Here is a 20,823-nt window from a genome sequence, read left to right on the forward strand (position 1 = left end):
AAACTTTTCATTAGATGTTGCTTCATAGTTTATGTTCATAACTTCTTTTTCCATAAAAAGATTTCCCCCTACCCCCACCCCATACACACAAACACACACTTCAGTACATGGTGAATGTGCTCACGCAATGCATTATAAACAACAAAGTCAACACAGCAAACAGCAGAATTGTGGTACATTCTGTTAAAGAGGTTACATCCAGTTTTTACCTTCCTCATTTTTAAACCAAATCTTTCCTCATGTTTCTGAAGGTACAAAAAAAAATAAAATTGTTTAAATGTGCTAAAGTTAAAATACAGCAAACTGTATTTTTTGTCCTTAATCTATCATAAAATGTTACTTCAGTTTACTTAAATCACTGCTTAGTTTTCTTTTGAAAAGATAAAATAAAGAAAAAGAAGTTGTTATTTTATAAAGTAGAGACTATATTCAAGGACAGTCTATCACAGAGTAATACATAAATCCTCTGGCCAGCACATAAGTGGTTAGTAAAGAAACCACATCCTCTGCAGCCGAAAACACTCTGTAAGGAGTAGTGAGAATAAGATCTCACCAAAACAAAAGATAATCTTGCAGTGAGTGAGTATCACCCCTCTGCAGATGATGAGCATAAGCTCTGAGGCCAAAACTTCCTCCCAGATAATGAGCCCTAAAAGTTACACTGATCTCACTTTTGCGTTACCCCTTATCTAGGAGTAAATTACCACAATTTGTGTTAACTTCCAGTTTTGGAAAGCTCCCCATATTTTTGCAATAATTCTTATTGACATTTCCGTTTCTCTATAATAGACACACAAATAAAGAGGATGTAGTGCATAAACAAGTGCCAGCCCAAATTGTTTCAATTTAAAAGAGGTTCATTTACAAATGCTGGTTAGTGTTTGCTGGATGTTGGAAGCTGCAACAACCTAATATGTGTATATGCTCATGCAGTGACACAGCCCACATTGATAAAGCCTTCTAGTGAAAAATTTGTTGTTGCATTTTTTAGACTGCACTATAAGGATGTTAGCTATCACACAACATACTATGTTGGAACTTGCAAAGAAGCATTTCCATTCAAATCTCTGAGCCTTTATCCACTTGGTGTTTGTCAGCTTATACCTGGAAGAGTACCACTGATACCAGTAAGACTGAATCTTTGAGTGTTCCACAGGACATATAAAGCAATGCTGCAAACCAAACAGCCAAATTTAAACTGTTTTTGATGTCTAGCTTCTCTCAAGGCTCCATAACTTGAATTAGAAAATAAATAAATAAAATAGACAAATGCATCCACATCAGTTTTGTTAGTGTTTGGGATGCTTTTGTTGGATAAAATACCCAAGGCTGTTGACTATCTGTGGATAAAAGGGTAATCCAGAAAACACACAAAAGCATTCTTAACACTTGGAGCATAATCTTATCATTCTCTTTGAAAAGCATATTCAGGCATGTTCTCTCCACCCTTCTTAAAAAAAAAAAAAAAAAAAAAAAAAAAAAGCACCAGTTTGCTCAGCCAAGATAGCTCATAAAGGTGAAGAGCACTTCTCAGGGGATATAAAATGTGAATTATATTGGAAAATAAACTCTAGATTATATTTGGCATTCCTAGACCATCTACGAGCAACAGATTTCTATCCTGAAAGTGATATAATTGTGACAGCAGTACAGCAGCTCCTTAAATAAATGAGTTATCGTCAAAGTAGTAGAGTTGTGAAGTAGTAGAGTTGTGTTGTTTTTTTGTTTTTTTTTTTTGTTTGTTTTTGTTTTTTAAGGCAAAGAAATCTCACTCTCTAACCAATTAATTACTTTTTATTTCTTTTTTATTGTGAAATCAATGCTGAAGCAGATTCATAGTTGGTTTTTAGCTTTTTATACAGAGTACCTATATTGTTGCTGTCACAGTTACTGTCCAGGCAGTTTGACTTTATTTTTAGGTAAGAATGTTGAATGAAATCCTGTCTCCATTACAGAAAAGAAATTTACTACTGACCTCAGAGAAGCAGGAATTTTATCTCGGAATTACTCTCATGCTGTCCCTTGTCCACAGGAAGGTAATAGGGACAGGGAGAAGAAATTAGGTGGAGAGAGAGGTGTGAGCCTTGACCTGACTGGAAAAATCAGGGTGTGGATTTGACAGATTCTGGAGAAACCTTTCTTGATCATCTTCAAAGTGGACCTCATCACAGAGACTCTTGAGGAGGCATTGGCCTTATGTTTTTATATAGGGAGAGTCTACCGCCATATTTTTCAGATATGCATTGCATTTTACTTGTAGTGGAAAGCTCTTGTCTTTCACTTCATATTTTGGTAAATGGCTTTGTCAACATCCAGTTTCCTTCCTTCAGGAAGAGCCTGGAGAATTTTCTATGACACATTATCAGGGGAATTTGTGCATGCCTAATATTGGTATTCTTAGAACAGGGACTTAGAAAGGGCTAAAGATTGTACATTTTTTTCTCCACCTTTGCTTCATGAAGGAAGGGCAGGTCAATATATGAGCAGCCTTTATGTAACTTGAAAAGCTTGCCTAAATCTTGTTCCAAACTTGTTGGAACAATCAATGTTCCAAACTTGTTTCCAGAGCCATGCAAAAGCTGCTTTCTTACTTGACCACTTTCTGATATCAGCATTAAAGGTACTGGCTTGACTTGTTAACCTAACCATGTTCCGTGAAACCCCAGATAAGTTGATGGAGCTGCAGAAGGAAACAGATACAAGAAATAGAACTTCCCCACAGGCTTTAGTGAACATCATCATAGGACCTGCATACAACTATGCGTATTTCTTACAGAAGTCAAGCAATTGAAGGAGATGTATTAAAATTTCCTTCCAAATCTCCCCTGAAATTCTCACAATTGTGTAATTTTATATGTACTCGAAGAGGTATTTTCTTGTGGGTCTTTTCTAGCATCATCTAGATTTTTCTAGTATCATCTAATTTTCTGACAAAGAGTACTTTTATATTAACCCAGGTCATGAGTAGGCACAATCTTGTAGTGTGCACCTTTCAGATGAACCTGATAGCCTGGAGCAAAACTTAATATTTGACATATCAAGACAAATTTAGTCCACGTCTGATTCTAAACCAGAGCTTTGCTCATTATATGCTTTTATGGAACTCCTTTTGGTAGCTCTGAACCCAGATACTGTAAATAGAAGTTTGTTTTCATTCACATGCAGAGAACGAAAGCTGTAAATTGCCCCAGGTAATTTTTTTTATCAGAATGTCCATCAGTGAGTAGAGGGAAATTAGGATGATACTGCAGATAACTGAGGTGATTGTAAAGGCCAATTTGTGGGATTTTAAATTCAGCTACTGGGAAATATATAAAGATGGCCCTTATCTGTGAGATGCATGCCCCAGCCTACAATAGAAACTGGGAATAGTCTGGGAGATTGTCATTGCTTGGTGTGACTGGGCATATAAGATAAGGCAATGGAACAACAACAAAAAAAGCATGACTTGCCTTGCACTTTGCTGAGAGGGGAGGTAGGTGGCTTGTTGTACTGCTCTCCACTTCCCACTATATGATGCCATCACCCACTAGTCAAGAGCAGAGGAAAACAGTCCTTTTGGCACTGTTTTCCAATGTGTTCCACTTCTGCACAGAACTTTGATATATGGGATTGGATTGCTAGTTCTTTTTTGTTTGTTTGTTTTTAACCAGTAGATGTCTTATCATCTATAACTTGGATGCAACTGTACACAGAAACTCTGTGTTGACTTCTTATTTACAGTGAAATCCCAGTTCCCGCCATGCAGAAAACCAGCATCATACTGGTTCATTTTTCAACAGTGCAAAAGACTCGTGCTAGCTCTCTGCAGAGAGGTCAATTTTTCCTATGACTCTACAGTTGTATTGGACACAATGTGCTAGAAAAAGTCGACAGTACTTTGAATAAGAACTCTAATTGCTAACTAAAAAAGGCAAATATGTATAAAAAATATATAGGCAAAGTTTGACATTGAAATTTTCCCAAGAACACACCATTCTACTGGGACATGAGAAAACAGATAATACAATCCTCATTTACCTGACCAAACAACATGTCTAACAACAGGCATGACCAAATGCAAGAAAATTAGAATAAGTAGAAGGATACTCCAATGCCATTCGTCTTATATGATGATTACTGATTGTAGGTTGATCTAGAATCTATATAGAGACTGATCCATCCTGAAATTCTGTTAATGGTACACATTTGCAGCTGGACACAGATCTTTAGTGGCAAGCACAACAGCAAACAGAAGCTTTGATTTAAAGATTTTATGTGTTGGGTCTCTAAGTTTAAGTAATAGATTTTCCAAAAATCAATGTTTTCCTTCATGATACCTTAATAGACAGCTAAATTGCTCCTCCTAGGACATGGGACAAGCTTATTTTTAGACCAAAGGACAGAATACATCATTACTGCTACAGTCCTGTAACACAGTTCTTTTTGGAATTGATAATTGTTTTATGAAAGAAACAGAGAAAGAAAAAAGAAGGAAAAAAAAACTTGTTAATAATTTTCTCTTTGAGGCTATATAGCAACTATGAAATACTGCTCTTGGTGAATATAAGACAGACTTTCAAAAAGGACAGTGGCCTAGGACACTTTGTCCTATTCCCAGCAAAAGTATGTTGAGATAGCCCAAAACATGCTCAAAATTACAGTGACACATTTTTCTGTTTAGACGCTCATTAGTCACAAGGAGAGATGGAGATGAGTGAGAGTATTGCCTTTTTCAGAATCCTTCTAGCATATGGAAAAAGACCTATACACAATTAATTTGTACGCTGCTGCATAAATGTATACTTCCACGAGGCACAATGCACCTTTGGAACAACCTGCATGTGACCAGAAATCCTGGGAACTTTGGGATCCATTTCAACTGTGTTACACATAGGTCTGTGAGCAGCTCCAAGCTGCACGATCTCTTCTTGTGATCCCTCAAGGGAGGAATCAATCTCCATTATGCATTTTCTTAGCTGGTTTGTTACGAGTTCAGAACTCTCCTGCCACAGGCCTTTCAGGAAGGTCCCTTGTATTTTTTCATACCAAGCTTGCACATTTAAAATCTCGCGTTTCTCTTGTCTTACATCAGTCATACAAATGGCGTCATCACTGTGGAGGAGTGACGCAGTCCCTGGATAGCTGCATAAGGACCCTGCTGAAAATAATGGTGGTACCTAGGCATGTGGAAGGAAGGGAAAGTGGGGCCACTACCTTGCATGGAACTCGCTATTGCAGAGGGTGTGAGAGGCATTCCCAAGCGGCTGTATGGAGGCAGAGATCCTTGGATTGGATGAGGAATGGGTGTAGCTATGGATGCAGTGCTGGTACCCAGGGCACTCAATGACTGTGGATGCTGAAATCCAGGAAAACTGGTTGAGGAGGATACCCAGGAACTGAGGGACAGGTTATCAGATGTTGTAAAAGCTGATCCTGCAAACAAAGAGAAAGAATGCCTGATGTTTGCACTACAACACACAAAGCTGGTAAAATAGCAAAAGGGGAGGAAAAGAATCTTTTACAGCAAGGCTGATTTTAATGACAAGTTGTCACTGGAAATTCTTTCCAAATGCTTCTCTCTCTATTGTATCTATCTTTATATTATTATTTGCCAATTGGTCTCCCTCAACCCTACATCTTAGAAAAAATTAAATTGTAAGAAGCTGGTTGTAGTTAGTTTGAACAGTAAAATCAATTTGTTTGTTTTCATCGGACATTTTTCATATTAGACACTTAAAACCTTGCAATGCTGGCACTAAACACTGAAGCATCTACTGTTATGTGGAATGACACTGCATTACGTCCCTGTGGTGAAGGCATGGCTGTAGCTCTCCATATCAGATTCTCAGTAGAACAGATTAAATTTTTCTAAAATTTCACTCTGGCAAAAGTATAGAAAAAAGTCATTTACACTACAAGGTTCTGGATTTTGTTCTGCTGGTGGTGGTTTTGGCTTGGTTTATTTTTTTATTTTTTTTAATTTTTTTTCTCTTTAATCCCAGGAAAGTGTGTTAACACTGCATCTTTTCACTCAAATTGACTTTTTTTTTTTTTTTTTTTTTTTTTTGCAAAAAGCTCTTATATGTCAAAACATTCTTATTATTTTTCCAACTGTGTATAATGCCACAAGAAACAAGGGCAATACTAAATCAGATTAAGAGATGCTGGGTTTTAAGTGAAATACACAAAAATATTCTAAACTTACTCTGAAGATAAATAACTACTTTTGATTCAATATAAGTAGTTTCATTGCCATTTTTTCCATCTGAAAAGTTCAAAAGAAAATCTCTTTTCATAAACTGTCCTTATTTAAAACATTTTTTCTCTGAAGACAGCAGAATTTGAAAAAAGGAAAAATTGTATTTTTAAAATATAATTAATTTATTATATACAAAATATATGTAATAACTTTTTTCTTTTTCTTTTTTTTTTTTTTTTTTTTTTTGACAGTAAACTTTTGGGGAAACCAAAGGATAACTTGTTTTGATAACTATAGATGATCATTTTCAAATAATTGGGGAGGGGAGGGGAGGAGAGGGGAGGGATTAACAAATAGACTCTATTCAGGAATAGATTCTCAAATCAGAAAGAGAGCTACTCTTGATTAATTCCTCCTCTGGTTAATAAAACAAGTCAACCAGTGCAGTAGCAGGAAGCAGAAATTGTGATAATTCAGCAGTAGAAACTGACTTGAATGAAATCTTGACCCTACCACTGAACCAAATCCTAACTGCTGGGAAATTAGGATCCAGAGCCAAACTGCAAGGATAACACCATACTAACAGACCAGAGCAAAAGCCTTTACAAAGCAAGGAATATCTGAGCATTACTGCACTATCGTGAAAGCTGGCTACAAATCCAGATCTTACTAGAAGTTGTACATTTGGCTCTGTTCCAGGTGGCTACCATGAATCTTGTATGTTGATGCTGGAACATAGGCTCCCAGACATTATGCACTGAATAGTTTGATTTATTTCTTATCTGTTAATTCCTTTGGAAACAGACTTGTTGTGATAAATATACTGTTGAAGGCTAGCTACTTCTATCTTTAGATGGCTGAAATTGGTTGAGATGAGAATGCTCTGTATAGCTGTTGAAGTAATTTGAAATAAATAGCAGTGAGAGTTTCTTCTTTCTACACAGAACAAAGTATGCCATTACTTCTCATGAGGAACATCCAGAAAGACCCTTTCCTCCTCCAACTGCAGTGGTCTCTAATTACAACCTAGTACTCCAAAAAGTCTCACATATCACAATTGCTGGATCCGAAGAAATGCATTCTAATAATTCCGGGACAGTCAAAGCCTCAGAGAGCTTCTTACACACACCACTGAGCAGTGTGTATTTATTTAGCTATCAATTCTCATATACCAGGAAGGACACCCCTCAGTTTTGCATGCCACATTGTTTTCAAATGCATCAGAAAAAATAAAAATGTCTGAGCAGTTTCAATAATAAACTCTCTTTATATCTCAGAGAACTTTTCATTATTTAAGGACACCAGAGCCTAACAGAGCGAAGGCAGTACAAGTTACTCATCTCCAAGAACAGAACGTGCAACTTTGTGCATTCCTCTGGTTGCCCAGGACAGTCATACCCTATGCTAGCATATGGCTCCCAGATTAGAAAAAAAGTTTGTTGCCACAACTCATTGTCTTCCTCACTTATTTGCCATGTTGCAAGTAAATGCAGAAGTGTACCCTGTATTTGATATACATAAAATTAATCTTAATTAAATATTCTTTCCTCCAGAGATGCCTTCCCTCAGAATTTTCTTCAGAAAGAGAAAGGATCTGACTGGCAGTTCTCACACTGATACTCACCTTTGTTTGCTTTGTCACTCCCAAAGAGGGACATCATACCAGGAAGAAATACAATTCCTGTAGGGAAGGTGCCTTGCTCTGAGCACTTCTGGCAAGGGAAAATTTAACGCCATTTTCAACAATAACTGGCCTAGGATCTAAGCTGATGTAAAGTAAGGTAATCTCCAAAAGTATTCACAAGAATGGCATCCTACCAGCTAAGGAGTTGCTCCAGAAACTCCATAATCTGAGGAACTGCTCTTAGAATAGATGTGTGTGAACATGCCCAACTAATCACATTTTGTTGAGGAGCAACTTGTAGTTAAAAATAAGTGTGTTTTCCCTGCACAAGTCCAAAGAGCTTATGACCAGAAATAATGCTCTTATCTTAGCAACACTATATGAAGTTAGAGGACAAGACAAGGGCACTGCCAGCCGGGCGGCGGATAGAACTGCTTTACCTCAAGTGGCTGTCTCATATCAGGCAGGTCACAAAGTCACCATGCAAAGTATAATGCAACACAAGTTTATGCTAGTCAGCAATCTCACAAGATGGATCTATTTCCAGTGGCAAATTATGTCAGATGCAATTTGTCCAGCAAGTCACCCCACAAAGAACAACTCTGCGTTGCTACTACTTCTGCAGCTGCTAAAGTAGACAAACCTAAAGCATTTGAGGTGAAGTGCCCAAGCAGAAAAAGCACATTTTAGAGATCACGAGACAAACAAATGTCAATTTTCCAGGCAGCTATGGACTTCTCTTCCTGTAGAGGCAAAACAGGTTAACCACAGGCTGGCTGGAGGTGATCAGAGCCAAGTCCTCTTGGCAGAAGGCTGTAGGGGCAGCAAAGGGCATGTCTACATTACCATTGGTGCTGAGCCACAGCTTTAAAGTCCTACCAAGGGATGGGGACTCTTAGCTTGTACTCAGCACTTTGGCAATTAAGTTGTATGTTGTTCAGCCATCCTGAAGAGGAAACAGCAATAGTTTTCTTCTGCTGACCAAGTCTGTGTACGTATTTCTAGAGCTGTCTCCTGAACAAGCCCCCAGCTCCGGTGCCACTGGCATATCAGGTGTCCAGAGGAGCCACAAGGGAACATGTATTCCTCTTTGTGGATTTTATGGCAGAGACAGACACCAGAGTGCAACAACATTGGCTGTAATCCTCCTTTTCTCAAGCACAGTTTACCTCATGAGAACTTTTTCCTACCTCTGCTTTGTGTTGCCTGACTCTCATCTCCCAGATCGTCTTCTCCTCCATAGGTTCGAATGGGGGATCGGGCATAGGAATGCTTTTGGATAAGGCTCTCCACGCTTTCTCTGTGAAAGGAAACAGCATGTTATACCAATAACACCTTAAACAGCCTCTTATCTGTTTCACATTACCCTGTGACTGGCAGTGGACATTTGGACCTCAGAATGAAAAAATAATTTATTAGGTTAAAAAATACAAAGATGCTGTTTTTTTTTTTGTTGTTGTTGTTGTTGTTTTGTTTTGTTGTTGTTGTTGTTGTTTTTCCTGCCCAGATCACAGCTTTCTCACACAGACTCTCTAAAATAATTTTGCAAAAGGATTACCACACAGCTTGTTTCTGGAAAAGCCATACTTGGCCTGTTCTAATATCCCTGATCACCTCTTACCTGTGTAGTGCTGCTTCTCCAGCAGACGAATTAGAGTAAACTTCTCACTGCATTTCCTGAATGTGATCTCAGACAGCAAATACAAGACCAGCACTCCTTACAGATTTGAAAATGCAAGCAATAAAACCAGTGCTCAGGGGGTATTTGTGCTCAGTGACCAGTCCATGTTCAGAGACACATACAGAACCATAAAATATCTTGAGTTGGAAGGGACTTACAAGGATCATCAAGCCTAGCTCCTGGCTCCACAAAGGACCACCCAAAAATCAGACCATATGTCTGAGAACATTGTCCAAATGCTTCTTGAACTAGTCCAGATCTTTCCAAGCAAGCTTTCATGTCACACTTGACCATCTGGTCTGGCACTCTCCCATTTTCCTGAAACTATGGGCAAGAGAAAGATGTGTCCAGACACAGCCCACCTCTGAACATACTCTCTCTGTATCACGGCCCAGGCCAATTTGCAGCAGGAAGTCTACAGATACTACAGATCTCGTGCAGCATCTATTCTGGGAGGGTAGAAGTGCCTGCCAGGTCCATGCCTCACCAGTGGCACAAAGCACTGAAGTCACCCAAATAATTTTTAAACAGAAGGAAGGCATAGCTGCCCGATAAGCCATAGCAGTTTGTAAGGAAGATCCAGCCTTACACATTCCCGTCGCGTTTCCATGTAAGTTGGTGGCATAATACCAAAGATGAATCTGACCTCGGCACATTTCCAAAAGGGATCTGACCTTCTGTTCCCATTTAATAAATTTAGGTAGTGATAGCTGTTTAAAACTGCTGCTTGGTGAAAGTTTTGTTCAAATTCACCCTTTGGTTGTTCACATTCATTAATGCCCTTCACTATGAGAGTGTGGCTATTGCAGAAATTTCAAGGAAAAACATTTTCTAAGTAACAGGATAAATCACAATGGCATATGTTTTCCTTTCCTGCAAAAAGCCCATTATAGTCATTTTGTCCTTGGTCTATCACTGGCATCATTACTTATGCTAGTCTCCTCAGAAAAAAAATAAAATAAAATAAAAAAGGGATCTTATCAAAGTGATTTACTTGTGTCAGGATTGGAAGTGGACTGAAAGCAATAGCAGTTCCTACACAGAGGATGATATAATTGAATTACTGCCTTTTAAGTGATTGAAAACAGTAGGCATATCAGGGTTATCTCGAAGAAGATTTTACAAAGAAAAAGACAGATGGCATTGTTTACATTATGCACTGAATGCCTCTTGAAACTTTCTTTTTCAGCAGCAGAATGTCAGACTGAAATGCAAAGAATTTTACTTAACCAAAAAGATTTTCTCAGATGAGTACAGAATAACTGAATAATGAATGACACCAGTATTGCCTAAGTGATTTAGATAGTAGTCTATAAACATATGCAAAACCAAAGAAGACTAATCCTTAAAGGACTGAAAAATAACTGTAATTCAGGTGAGATTGTATGGTCTGTATTGAGTTTATTTCTAGTAAAGTTCGGCTTATAATGACAGACATTAGTGCATGTAATAATATCTTGATGCAACAGAAAAAGTGTAGGCTCTAGTTTTAGTGCAATGGGCCAAGTTCATCTCTTAACCTCATTGGATCCAAAGGCATTTGGGGATAAATTCACCCCAATAAATTTACATTTCAATTACCTACAGGGATTTAAAGCTAAATCAAATGCCCACAATTATTGCAGACTAAATTCTTTCCAGATGGGTCTGTATGCTAGGCAGAGAACTCTATTATTCTATATGGTTGTCTTCTTTTAAAGGACAAAAAGAGATGACTTCTTAGTGAACCCTGAATCTGCAAAGTCTGAAAACAGGGAACTATGTGGTAGGTTTATTTATTTATTTTTAATGTTGTAATGTTGCAGGTAGTATGCTAAAAGCTTTAGAAGATTAATCTCATTCGTTGACACAAGAAGCCTTCTTTTTTTTTTTTTTTTTACGGCAGAAGGAATGGTTTGAACAAGAAAACTTGGATCAGGGAAAGCAACTCATTTCACAAAAGCAGTTCCTTTTGTACAGCTGGGATTTAAAGCTCAAAATTTTATATGCTTATCAAGCCTAACTACGCTGGTAATTTTAAGCTATAATCACAACACACCTACTAGCTTTTCATTTTGGAAGTTGAGGCTGTGATTCATATCATGGGTGCAAAGTGCTGAGGTTCACACAAGGATATAGGTAGCTGGACTCCACTGCCTTCAGATAGACACTCTCCTTTTTCATACAACACCTGCTGCAAAAATACCTCCAAACAGACCCATGAAATACAAAAGGCTGAACGGGAAGCCACCTAAGCATGCAAGAGGAAACAAAGGAAAGTAATACATTGTGCATTTTTTCCACACATGAAGGGTATCCAAGCTCTCCCACCAAGTGTTTTTTCTTCCACCTAGCAAAACAAGAGCTGAAATCTGGACTCAGGTCTTCCCCGTCTCATACAAGTAATCTAGCTACCACATCAAGGGATAATCTTTGCTTCTCTTTGTGTTTCAAAGGAAAGGGATGGTGGCATCTGCACCCTGCTCAAATATTTCATGCTCAGAGAACACCACCCAGAGAAGAAAGTGGCTGCAACTCATCTAATCTATGGAAACATATAGAGTTTCCCACATAGTTTTGAAAAAGGAACTGAACCTCTTCCAGCCTTTGAAGACAGAGGTGCTTTTGGACTTGCTCCAAAGTAGACATGTAGGAGAAAGCAAAACTTCAACAAGACAATTTAAATGCCCATGAAATCTAGTTCAAAATGCACAAACAAACCTGGCAATCTGGACCAAGGGTTCCTGCTTACACATTTTTTTTGTCTACCTGGAACAAAAAGACTTAAATGTCAAAATCTTCCTGGAAATCCTGTTTATGAAAGTTTGAACTGCTCAGAATGTCCAGAATATGGTGCTCTGTAGAATGGGCCAATATACAATTTTTTTATTTTTTAATTTTTTTTAGAAATCCTAAACTATTGTTATACTAATAGCAATAAGGAAAGACTCATTTATTTAAAGCTGTGGTTTTATAGTTCTTTATGCAACATCTTGAGGTATCACAGCATAGTTCAATGGATTTATGGATATAATTTTTAAGGTACTGAACAATAAATCAATGTTTGCCATTTTGACTGCTCAAAAAAAAAATGTGAAGAGTATGAACAAAAATGGGATTCAGTGGAGGGTTTTTGTTTGTTTGTTTTTGTAAGAGCTTCTCTTCAGGTTTTTCAGACCTGACCCACTCTAATCTGCCTGATGAAGAAAGTGATTTTCACTTGCTCAATGTTCTATTTCTTTACTTCTGTTATTCAGTTTGTGATCACTCATTAGCTAATACTTGCAACCTAACATTTTTAATCTTTTAATGTATCTTAGAATGCTATAGTTTCTTCTCTTCTCAATGAACTTCGTTTTTAAGAGACTAAAAGAAAATAGCTCTATACTAGAAAGATGTCTTCTTTCTGTCTCATCCTTTTGTGTGGCCTACCAATGAATTTCAATTTTTCAGAATTCTCTTCATCTCACAGTTACCTTGTGAATACCCAGATGGGAGAAAAACCCCACCCCCATGTAATATATTAGTATGATTAAGCTGTGTTACATATACAACTGGATAACAGTAGCAGATGACAAGCTGGAGAAGAGCAAGTTAGGGGCTAGAGATGTTCAAGAAAAAGAAGAAACCACATGCCAAACAGAGAGGAAAAGAAAGCTCTTACTGGCTAGCACACCCTCTGAGAAGATGATGAGGCAAGACAAATGTGAGGAGAGGTAATATGGAAAAGGAGCTTAGGCTGATCCCAACAATCTGCATTTTGACAGAAGCACACCTTGAGCCCAGCCCTTTAATAAGCAGTAGCTTATTATGAACAAAGTGTCTCTTTCCTTTGTGCAAGAAATAAACCATGAAGGTTTGGACCAGAAACGTGAGTGAAGGACTGAGAGAATTTATCAGCTGGTAAGATTTTGAGGTGCATAAACAGTCCCTTGCCATTCTACAGGTTTTAATGTCTTGGCTGAATATTTTGCTCTTGTCTCTTCTGGCAAAGCTAATCTCCAGCTGGAGATGCTTTATGTCTTGCAGCTACACGCTGGGTCTTTGGCCATGTTCAGTTAACACTGTGCTGTATGTACAGAGGATCAAAAGTAGATAGGCAGATCCCAATATAGCTGACAAATCATTCACTAGCACTTCACAGACTAAACCCAAGGTCTTACTGTGGTATTGGATTTTCACTGGGAGACTGCTGGAAACAGACTTGGGAAACAGCTGAGAAGGCCCTGTGTGAGGACACTCACTTCCTCTTGCTGTCAACTTACAGAAGTTCTCTCAGGAGACAGTACCATCCCAGATTACACTGAGCAAGATCTTTAATCAAGGTGAAAGAACACTTCTTCTTAGTAGGTGTAAGCAGGCATCTCTCTGATGCTTCTTTATACGACTTTTCTTCTGCTTTTGCTATTACTCTGCTTCAGCCGTGCATCCGCAGCTGCCCCCTGATCACCATGACCGTGATGTTGAGGCATGTGATCTCAAGCCCTGCTGTTATCAAAGAGGGATCACCATCCCACAATGCCCCATCAACAAAGGTGCTGACACATGCCTATGTGCACCTGAAGCTATGGATTTTCCTGAATGTGGCACTGAGAGCACCCAGGAGACAGGAAGCCTACCTTCTCCTTCTGAGATGGGGAGGCTTAAGGCGATATACTTGGTTTTGGCAGAAAGCATTAGAAAAGCTAACCCAGAATGAGTTTGTTGGAGCCAGGCCTTGGTTAGCATCCATCTTAGATCTGTACCATGGATCCGGAGAGGATGGAGTTGATGCAATGCTCAGGCACCCCTTCCACTAGGAGATAGGTTTTAACAACCGTTGAAGACAACTTGCAGAAGTAACAAAGAGCAGGTAGAAGATCCAGGCACTCCAAACTCATTCTCTACAGAAGTCACTGTCTCAGGAATGGCTATGGTGGAGGGGGGTAAAGGATGACAACAAATTTCAGGGCACAGTCAAGCAACCCATTAGCATTTTGTCTATTTGCCCTAATTATACAAGTGATAGGTAAGCAAAAAATTATGGATATCCTCAGAATCTGCTCCCTATTCTTGGTGTCATGGTTTTTGTCTTTCTCTTTACAAGAAAAGCAATGTTAAAAAAATAATAGAAGGAAAATAACAAAATAAAAAGAAACTGACAACCATGTTTTGCTTGGCTATTCAGTTCAACACAAAGAAAAATACAGAACAGGATATAAAGTGTATGAATTATCAGTTTGCAGCCTGAATGACTTCTTTAGTTCCGCATTTCAAAGGTTTCCTTTTTTTCGTAGCTGCCAGTTAGTATGTTTGGAAGAAAGCCCAGATAACAGAAGACATCAGAAGTGAGGTGAGGTGAAGACAGATGGAATAAATGGGCTGAGAAAGCACAAAAATAAACTTGTCGGAAGTCGCACTGTAGTAGATTTTTTTTAAGGGAAAAGATGACTAATTTGTCCAAGACGCAAGTGCTAAAAACAAGTCCTAAAAAAATAAACAAAACAGAAAAAAAGAAAAGAGAAAAAAGGAAAACAACAAGATGAACAAATACATTTCTATAACACCAGAAGAAGAGCTAACAACAAAAACTGTCAGAACCACTTTCAGATATCGCTGAGCCTTCATGTTTCTGTAGCTTATAGCTATTATTTTACACATGCACAAACATAAAGACGCAGATTAATTTGGTGCATATAGTTATTCTACTGGTAAACTAATATTGTTGACTGACCCTAGGAACCTAATACCTAATTGAGCTCTGAAAGGGTACAGACCCAATCCTCCACCAGAACAAAGTAGCACCGTTCCACTGCTTTGGTTAGAGCTGAACCAATTCCAGCCACATAAGAATCAGGGCCCATCAAACTACGTTGGCTTACATGAGCTGAAGGTTAATTTGGCTCAAAATGTAATAGAGCCACCAAAATCTTTTGCAAAACTATTGAACAAGTATTGGATCAAGAATACGTACAATCTTAAGAAAAAAAGTGAAATGAGAATTAATTTATGAAACACCTAGCTTTAGGTGACTGAGGGAGAAAGGATGAGTACATCTCCAAAGTGGTGTTTGCTAGTACCCTCATAATAAACATCTGGCTACCAATGGCAATTTTGGAAGGGCTATAATATGGAGATGACGTAGCCTGACTGAAGCCACAACAAGGTAAAAGTGATGTCTGAAGGAGGAGTATGATATTAAATATATCCACCTCACTTCTTTCAACTGTAAATAGCAATAAGGAGAACAGGTATCTTTATACAGGGAATGAGGACAAAAAGGTAAGAGGGAGAAACTAACTTTAATGTATATTAAATGTATATGTAATTAAAGCTTTTTCTCCGCATCTTCCCCCCCCCAAAAAAAAAATATATATATATATATCGAGAGAGAGAGAGAGAGAGAGAGGCACACTTAACTCCAAATACAGTCCTACAAAGATCCATTTCACCCAGTGAATGCCACCAGTTATTTGCAAATGTCAGGCAGAGGATGAGAGACGAGGACCAAGGAGCACTGTGCCACAGGAGTCTGGGTAAAGTCCCTGGAAAATTTCCCCTGTGGTGGAAACCATGGGTCTGGTCTGACATCATCCTGTCCCCTTAGCATGCACCGCACCCACATGTTAGGTGAGTGGAAAACACTAGAAAATAAACATTTTATACTGCTTTGCACAGGTGAAGAGAGAGATAATAAAACAGACCCAAGTGTAAAAATAAGCTGAGGTATGAGCGCTTAAAATCTTGGGAACTGAAGAGGTTTCAGCTGTCATAGAAGGTTTTCTGCTGGGGAAGAGGAATAACTGCCTGGTTAACAGGAAGCACGTTTAAAAGAACCATATCTGAAGGCAATGTTTCAGGTTTCATGTATTTCAGACACCTACATGTAGGCAGGTAGTTCTTTCTAGATGTCCTAAGCCATCCAAGCCTCCTGCAAGGGTCTGAAAGGGTTGATACTGAAGCTACAGACAATCCATCCACCTCTCTGGAATAACGACTGCTTATGTAACCTCAGCACATCTGGAACAGCATGAGACACCAGGAGTTTAGGGACTGGAGTACCTGATGTCTCTCCTTAAACTCAGGGCTTAACTTCTTGCTACCTAAATGTCTGATATGATCACACATGGCTGGTCACTGACATTCACAAACCAAGAACTAACCAAACACAAAAGATCAGCTGGCAAGTTGGACTTGTTGGAGAACTATGACAAAGCCCTCCTTGACAATGGACACGGGAGTAGGTCACAGAAAGTATGCATTTCTGGCTATTGGTAGGGGACTTTCAACACCCAGAAAAGTTGTTCTGGACCAGCAGTAAGCAGTGGGAGTTGGGAGGAAGGCAGCCTCTGTGGGGTGAACAGGTAAGGGATGGGAGCAAGGGCTGCTGCTCACAGCACATCATTAAGCACATGGCTTTGACTTCTCCTCCAGCAGAGCAGTACCCATATCCAGGCATTAGCTCTATCTCATTTGCAGCCTTAGTACAATGTATCTCCACATTTCAGACATGAAGCTTCTCAAGGGAAAATTCAGAATCTGATTACCACACAAATCTAACTGGGATGCAGTTCTCTTACTTCTCCCAACCCTCAGTCCTTCCTTTCTCTGCCTAAAAATCACTTGGGTGTGCAGCCGTAGTTTTCCAATAGCTAAGATATTGCCCCTCAAAGTACGTATCTATCTCCCAGAAGCATTACTGGACTTATGCAGCTGGGTATACTCCCTTAGTTGATTTAATAGTCATGAGTCCACACCCTGAACTTGCCTATCACATGCTGGAGCAAATAGACAAGTGATTTCAGGCCATTATAATGTTCCGTCAATTCTCATTTGATCATTATGTTATGATTCAGTAGTTTCATTGACTCACACTCTCTTAAACGATCACCTTTTTCTGTGGATTGTTTGCATATTTAATTGCTATGGTTTTATTTATTTACCTTCTTGCTTTTAAAGGCTAACTCTTTACCGCAACCCAGAAGATAAATTTTGGCTCCAGATTAAAAAAGAAAAAAAAAATATTAGGTTCTGATTTTGTATCTGTTATAGCATTGGCAGTTTTTCTTAAGCAGAAGCATAAAGACATTCCCTTAAATCTTATCCCCAGAGTGAACTGCTTGTTATAAAACCGGCATTAGTCTTTTGTTTAAAAAATAAATAAATAAATAAAAAGTTATAATTAAAAAAAAAAGATTCCTCACATCCACATTACTGTGTTTGGCATCCTGTAGTCAACACCACAGTACATCAGGTTCCACATCTGATAATTGCTGCTAACCGTTCAGTTTTTCAATCGCAACCACTACAAGAGCTTTATATATATATATATATATATATATAACATAGAAGTAAATACCACATAAAAAGATCAAAATCAGCCACCTATCTAAATCACAGTAGCCATAGATAAAGCCTGTCCTGTACCATAAATAGATTACCACAAGTAATGTATGGGAGGAGTTGATTGTGGAAGGAATTTCACATCCTACTGAAAATTCAATATATATCAGACTCACATTAGATTTTTGCAACAGTTAAAAGCTTTGCATAGACAGCTGTGAGAACAAGCAAACTGGTGTAAGTTATTTAAATAGGAACAAAGGAAAATGTAGGGACTTTGATAGCTTTGCATTTGCTTAGCTCCTCTACTATTTCACAAACTTGACTAACTTTACACATATTATTTTAACTCCAACACATATAATGCAAACAAATTTAATCCTAAAGGCATTTGCAGCTTGAATTTCCTACATAGGGATCATAAATCTAGAATGGGAAGCCTGAAATCGTTAAAGTCGCATATTTATAAAATCATATTCAATTAGGTTAAAAAAGCGCAATTTCTGTCATCATGTCATAAAAAGATGTGTTTTTCTCTCAGATCTACTATAAAGAAAAGCTCCCTACATTGTTACAGATAGGGGCTGTTTTCAATCAGTTACAAGGAGCAATCCAATTACCGGATGGTTTAGTGCAGTAACTGACTCCAGGCTAATTTAATTTCTTTAGGTCTCTAAAGATCAATTGATCTGATTTGTTTCCCTCCCCAAAGGCTGTTTAGGAAAAAGCAGGCTTAAATACCTGGAAATGAAATACAAAGCTCAGTACACTTTCACACTACTTAGGTCATTCTGAAAAGCTGGAACTTGCGATAAATGAGTGCTCTTTTGGCCCTAACATCACAGGATGCTTTACAGGAGACCATTAAGATCACCACAGAACATTGCAGATTATGCATGCACATACTGTAAGCCAGCTCAGGAAGCACTGCATGGTGTATATATTCACAGCTTCTAGATAAATACTCATGTTTCATGAGCTGGGCAAACACGCAACTCCACTGCATAGTCTTTTCTCCATCAAATATGTTTTTTAACCAGTCATCTTATTGAATTTACTAAGCTTACAGCTCGACCAAGTGAAGTCACACTGTCCTAGTCAATGTAGCCCCTACATCTTGTAATGCACACCTCCACAGAAGTTAAGACTGGAAACTCCTCCTGTTGTCAAACCTCACTTTACTATTTCTTTTGCTTCGCATCAGATTTAAGCAATTTTGCTCATGCTAAGATGAAAGCTATGGAAACAGCATGCACTTGGAAAATGATTTATGTGCCTGAATATTTTAACGATGGAAATTAATAAAACTTTTGGTACGCTTGGACCATATCTGATAATTTAGGAGATTCTCAATCACTCGCTTTTGTTTGTCACATTTCTACTGCCTTACTACTTAATGTACTGTGCAGCAGTTTGTGTTTCTTAAACACCATTGTCCCATAATAAGAGCTAAATGTCACCATTTAAGTCAAAATAAGACCTCATCCAAACGTGGACTCTCAAATCCAGAGTTTTGATGGGACTTCAATACTTTCCCATATTCTGTTTCTTGTATTTATTGTAGGTGTCACATTTGGATACCTTATCTTTCATGGCAACATTCAAGCCTGGGTTGGCTGCCTGTCTCAGGCTCTATTCTTATCAATAAACAAAAGGGCACTGTGGTTTCTGCTCAGTATTTCTGACTTCGTGCCATGTGCTGTTATAATAAGATGTCCTCTGGAAAAATTCCCTTCGTATCCAGCACCACGATAGTCGGTTCATCAGCACAGAGCTAACTCAGTTTTTCTCTCAGCTTATCTATTCAGACTCTCTCAAAGCTGTGTCATTAGATGTTGCCTGTCTGTTAAACAAGGAAACTGAAATGTGAAAATTGAGGTCTGTGCTCTTTCTAAAGGTCCTTTCTTGACTATTTACTGCATACAAACCTGAGCTTTGGACATTGTCTACCATAGTGTTCTATCCAGATACCAAACTAGCTATTTTAATTAAATCTACTTTGGTTTTCGCAATTTTCAACTAAGACCTTCACCTAAGAAGCAGTTTTTAACAGTTTTGCAAGAATGCACTGTAGTCCACAAGATTTCTTTCTCTAAATTACCACTCTTTCACCCAGCTACTTAACAGATCACTAATGATCCAGTCACTAGTGGAGTATAATATATACCACCATTTCCCAGCCATAGATCTGCTGGTATTGACATACAGCAGTGCTGTAAGGAGTTTTTTCTAGATATACACTCACTGAAGTCATATTCAATTTGTCCCCTATATGCACCCATGAAAGATGAATCACAGCTACATCTGTATATCTCCGCATAGGAGCTTGGAGGGTTTTGGCCTCTCCAAATTTTCTTTCATGATCATATACTCATAGGAAAAATTAGATGTGCTATATGCATCTCCATCAAGTTCTCTTCCAGCGTAAAGAACACAGGCTGCTTAATTTGCTTCATTTGCCAAACCATTTGACACGATATCATAGAAATGTGATATGCTGGAGGGCGACCAAGAGATCGAAGTTTATTTCCGACTCAGCTGTGGGTTAATGCTTCTGTCCCTGTGGCAGCAGTTGCTTATAATGAGCTGTACACACAAAACTCTGTAGTTTCAAGATAAAGCTTTCCCCTGATGAAGCCTGCGGTACAATTTTAGAGAAACAAAAATGGCATCTTTGTCGTCAGAGTGGGAGTTATGGGATTTGTCCTGATGGCAATAATTGCTGACTTCAGCGTCTGGGACTGCTGAAGTGTATTTTGGGAAGCTCTCCTCTCTCTTTTCCACTGTGTGGAGCAGTGGGGAGCTATAAAGATGTTTTTCACAGGACCACTGCCCTTGTTTCCTGGTGACCCAATTCACAGCCCTCAATAGGATTACATGGCATGATAAGAAAAAAGCTTTTCATTCTGAAGTTGTAAAACTGACCCTCTCTCCCTTCAAGAAGCCCCATCAGGAAGATGAATATATTGGCCCCAACTGGAACAGATGTCAAAACTCAAAACAGCTCTTTCTTCATAAAGTTTATAAGTATTTTTA

At 38.5% G+C, this 20,823-nt stretch overlaps 1 protein-coding gene across 3 annotated transcripts in view; it reads right to left on the bottom strand.

Moving 5' to 3' along the window:
• Positions 1-1,709: 1,709 nt before the first annotated feature.
• TBX20 (T-box transcription factor 20) overlaps positions 1,710-20,823 on the bottom strand; it is a 35,353-nt gene continuing 16,239 nt past the window's right edge. For all 3 annotated transcript variants that reach the window (XM_084510099.1, XM_084510097.1, XM_084510098.1), the window contains 2 exons: positions 8,996-9,105; positions 1,710-5,415 (listed from right to left, as the gene is read on the bottom strand). In XM_084510099.1, coding sequence (XP_084366225.1) covers positions 5,075-5,415; positions 8,996-9,105 — 451 coding nt within the window. In that variant the 3' untranslated portion in view covers positions 1,710-5,074. The remainder of the gene's footprint in view (positions 5,416-8,995; positions 9,106-20,823) is intronic.

Source organism: Aythya ferina (genome assembly GCF_964211825.1).
Source record: "Aythya ferina genome assembly, chromosome: 2".
NCBI lineage: Eukaryota > Metazoa > Chordata > Aves > Anseriformes > Anatidae > Aythya > Aythya ferina.